This window comes from Fragaria vesca, linkage group LG5 (assembly GCF_000184155.1).
Source record: "Fragaria vesca subsp. vesca linkage group LG5, FraVesHawaii_1.0, whole genome shotgun sequence".
Taxonomy (NCBI): domain Eukaryota; kingdom Viridiplantae; phylum Streptophyta; class Magnoliopsida; order Rosales; family Rosaceae; genus Fragaria; species Fragaria vesca.
The window spans coordinates 12,130,040-12,134,472 of NC_020495.1; the positions used below are offsets into that span (position 1 = coordinate 12,130,040).

General features: G+C 38.1%; 1 protein-coding gene across 1 annotated transcript; it reads left to right on the forward strand.

Moving 5' to 3' along the window:
- Positions 1-343: 343 nt before the first annotated feature.
- On the forward strand, positions 344-1,158 carry LOC101301878. Its single transcript, XM_004301296.1, has 2 exons — positions 344-516; positions 752-1,158. The coding sequence occupies exons 1-2, from the start codon at positions 465-467 to the stop codon at positions 1,156-1,158; spliced, it is 459 nt and encodes a 152-aa protein (XP_004301344.1). The 5' UTR covers positions 344-464.
- Positions 1,159-4,433: the final 3,275 nt, after the last annotated feature.

Genomic DNA, 4,433 nt, shown 5'->3' on the forward strand with positions numbered 1-4,433 from the left:
AATCCAAACCAAGAGTGACACTTTACCTTACTCCACTCTCTTTCCCCAATTTCATCTTCTTCAACAACTTCTGTAATTCATGAGTTTCTTCACACACACCACTTTAATATGGCGGTGATGAAACACAGGAAACTCTTCCCAGCACCATTTTCCTCAAACCAAACTGACTGTGCAGACTGCCCAGATTGCACGTATGATTGTTACCCTTATACAGATTTCTATATTCCCCCACCACCACCATTTCCAGCCATTGAACAAAGTGATCAGAACAGCCATATCTCACCATATGTGATTCTGTTCCTCTGTTTGCTAGCTGGTCTTTTCCTTCTCATTGCCTACTATGTCATTATAGTGAAGTCCTGTGCAAGTTTCTGCAGTCCTAATAGGAACAATGGATCTCCAGAGTCCGAGTCAAACAGCGGAGATGGAGAATTTTTTGCAGAGAATCAAGTTGATCACCCAATATGGTTCATCACCACCGCTGGCTTGCAGCAATCCATCATAAACTCGATCACGGTATGTAAGTACAAGAAATGTGATGGCTTGATTGAAGGGACAGAGTGCTCTGTTTGTTTAAATGAGTTTCATGAAGATGAGATGCTTAGATTATTGCCTAAATGCAGTCATGCTTTTCATATAAATTGTATTGATACTTGGTTGAGCTCTCACACCAATTGCCCCCTATGCCGTGCCTATATTACTTCTGAGACTCTCGATAATTCACACTTTGCGAGGCTTGATTTGGGTTCAGGGGATCGAAATGGGGATGGTGTAGAAACAAATGGAGGTTCCCTCATGGAGATTTCTGAGATTGAAATTGAAGTAGATGTTAATAATCAAGTGAGGAATGATAATCAGGTTTGTGAAAACAGAGCTGGAACAGAGGATGAAGGTGAAGAATACCAGGTTGGTAATAGAACTACATCAAAGGAGGTAATAACTTTGAATGAAGTTGCATTAAGAAGGTCTATTTCGATGGATTCTTCATTGGCTGAAACCAAGTTACATTCAGATATTGCTCGAAATCGTCAGTCTTCAATCGAGCAGTGTCTTCATATAAGTCCTGTTTTGATGAAAAGGTCTTTTTCTTGTGGTGGAAGGTCGAGATTGTTGTCTTTGAGACATAAATGGGGGATGAATACAGTTGTGCCCCTCTGAAGTTTATGGTCATCTTTGTTTTAAGGTGAAATGTGTGCTGTAATATAGAGATTTGTAATGCATGTACTCTCAATAAGTTGAGGGTCAAGAAAATGGGATAGAACTAGCTATATGGTAAAATCTGCTTCAGATGAACTTGAAGTTTTGTATGTTCGGCAGCAATGGTCTTGAAGCAGACCTAGAATAAGGCTTTTGAAATGCGCGATCTGACATGCAATACTCGATTAGTATCTGCATGGTGAATTGGTGATTGTAAACACTTCGTACATCCTCTAATAGAACGATGATTTCTGTCTTCACATAATTAGGGATTGGTTTATAATGCGATCATTATTTGGTAATACAATTTTTCTTTTATACCTTGAAAAGGAGGAGACAGTGTTATCATGCAAAAAATGCATACCATATTAATATCTCACAAGTTTTTTTTTTTTTTAATTTTTTTTTATGCTAAAAGACTAATTACAAAACAAATCCCCGGGAGCAACCTACTCCAAAGAGATCAAAATTAACAGCAAGCCCTACAGACGAGGGGAAATCCAACTACCAATAGCTAGGCCTTGAAAGATGGTGACCAAGATTTGCTAGCGCGTTGGCAGCGAAATTAGTTTCACAAAGAACATGATGAAATACTCTGGAAAGACCCGGCAATACTCTTGATGTCTTGGACAAGTTGCAGCAGCCTCGATGGACACTTAAAGTTTCCCTTGATACAATTGATAACTAACGCGGAGTCACCTTCCACGATCAGGTCTTGGAATCCCATTTCACAAGCTTTGAGAAGACTATCTCTTAGTGCAATGGCTTATGCAATGGGAACGTTTGTCTTCCCAATTTTTTGCGCAAAAGCAATAATAGGGCACCCAACATTGTCTCTAAGGATAAAACCAGCAACAACATCAAATGTTTGTTGTAACATCAAATCGTCAAAATTAATCTTTATTCTGCCATGAGGAGGAGGATTCCATTTGATATTGGAGTATGCACTTGTGTTGCTGGGGCTGATACTACTACGGTCTCTAGCCATGCAAGTGTAAGTGGCTACACAAGCAACAACTGCATGCAGAGAGAAACCCTTGTTCCTGAAAACAAGATCATTACGCTTTTGCCATATCTACCAGCATAAGGTAAGATTTTTTCCAAAGTTATTAGCATTAAAGGGACTATTAATGAAACGATCCTATAATTTTTGGATACGACTAGCAAAGGTCTCTACAACTAGCTAGGTTCCAAACTGGAACTGAATGGGGGCAGCTGCAAAATAAATGAGAGATAGTCTCTTCTTCCTGATTACACAAAGGACATAAGTTATTAGGGGTAATCTCAAACCTGTGCAACCTACTTTTGGTCTTTAACCTTCCCCTTATAAGGAGCCAGCTAAAAATTTGATTTTAGGAGCCAAACCTAATTTCCACACTTTCCTTAACAAAGGAGCATACTCATGAGGATCAACCTCAGTATTCTGAATCCACGTCGCATATTTAATAGTAAAATTTCCAATAGGACTACATCCCCAGACAAAAGAGTCCTGTTGGTCATTCATTGGGATAGAAATACCACAAATTTGATCAACAATGCTCGCATCCAAAACAGACAAAAGTCTATTCTAATTTTTATTTATCATATAATCAGCCACTGTCTCGTTCCAATTAATATTAGCACGTCTAGTTTCATCTATAAGAGTAATAAGAGAGAAAGGTAGTACCCAATTAAAAGTCCAAAACACAATATTTGTTCCGTCTCCTACCGTCCTTCTTATGCCTTTCTGAATAAGCTCCTTTACATCTAGAATGCCTTTCCAAGCCAAAGAAGCATAAGCCTTTTTCTTAACATGGAAAAAAGAAGAAAGTCTCAAATATTTAGCCTTGACAATTCTCACCCACCAGTTATCACAATCAGTAATTGTCACACCCTAATTTTTGAAGGATAAAATTTTTTAAAAATTTGGACATGATAAAACTCAAAATCTTAATATCCCACAACTTGCTCAACAATTCTCAAACTAAAAAAAAATACTGGAAATGTAAATGTCAATAAACTCATCAACCGAGTTAAACATTATATCTCCTTAATTACATCAACTTCCAAAAGTCTAGTAATAAACTACTTCGCTCACATGAGCTTAAAAACAACTGCCACAAAATACAAATAATGTACATCGTCTAAATCTAGCTCCTAAGCTACTGCTTCAACCCTGTTGATCATCACCTGTAGGTCTAACCCCTACACTATGAATTGGTGCACCGGGTTGTAAACAACAAACCCGGTAAGCTTAAAAAGCTCGTATGAGTAACTCTCAAAATAAAAACTCAACAATTCCAACATCACATAAGATAACACTGGAAATTCCTGCATTAATAACTTAGTTCAGGAATCACCTAAAAGCAAGAGAATTTAAAAGAAATAATAAGAGAACACAACAATTCAAAATCACTCAAAACCATAAATGAATCATGCAAAAAGCGTAGTTCAGGATTCCACTAAAAACCACACAAATAAAATTAAAGAATCTTTTGCATTAAGCATAGTTCAGGAGATTCTTAAAATAAGAAATTTAAATGACAACATATAAGAACATCACATAACCATTTCTCAACCCTTACTTATGAGTTCGTCAATGCATAGTCATCCCTCATAAGTAACTAGACAAACACGTACTCATGGGTTCGTCAACACATAGTCATCCCCCATGAAGTACCGACAGACTAGAGCTCTATACTAACCGTAACCAATCACCAGGCCAAGGCTTGGTTCCCGGTCCACCACGAAAGCTCCTAATCTAATGCACACAATCACCACTAAGGCACACATCTACAACTAAGGCACACAATCACCACTAAGGCACACATCCACAACCACTAAGGCACACATCCACAATTAAGGCACACAGTCACCACTAAGGCACACATCCACAACTAATACACAAATAACCACATCAATAGAACCAGACAAGCAACACCTCACTATAATATACCTTTTAACAAGAGATATATATTTACACACATATAGATATTCTCACAAGAATAATCTACCAAGAAATAAAGATATTATAGTCACTAGAACCTTGAAAATAATCATTTAAAAAAGGAAAATTTGTTTTCTCGTACCTATAAGCCGTTGACGACATGGTTCTAAAAAACACCGCCCAGGGCCGCCTAGGCGCTGGGCGGCAGGGGACCATTCCGATTTTACACAAATCGTCGAAACTAGGTGCCATCTCAAAAAACGGCCCCCTAGGCGGGCTGGGCGGCCCAATTATGATTTTTTTTTTTTTT

Bases quoted from the DNA above. Each gene is read 5' to 3' on its own strand.
- LOC101301878 (XM_004301296.1), top strand. From the start codon at position 465: ATGGTTCATCACCACCGCTGGCTTGCAGCAATCCATCATAAACTCGAT. The intron at 517-751 runs GTATGTAAGTAC...ATTTGGGTTCAG, and splicing joins CCATCATAAACTCGATCACG to GGGATCGAAATGGGGATGGT.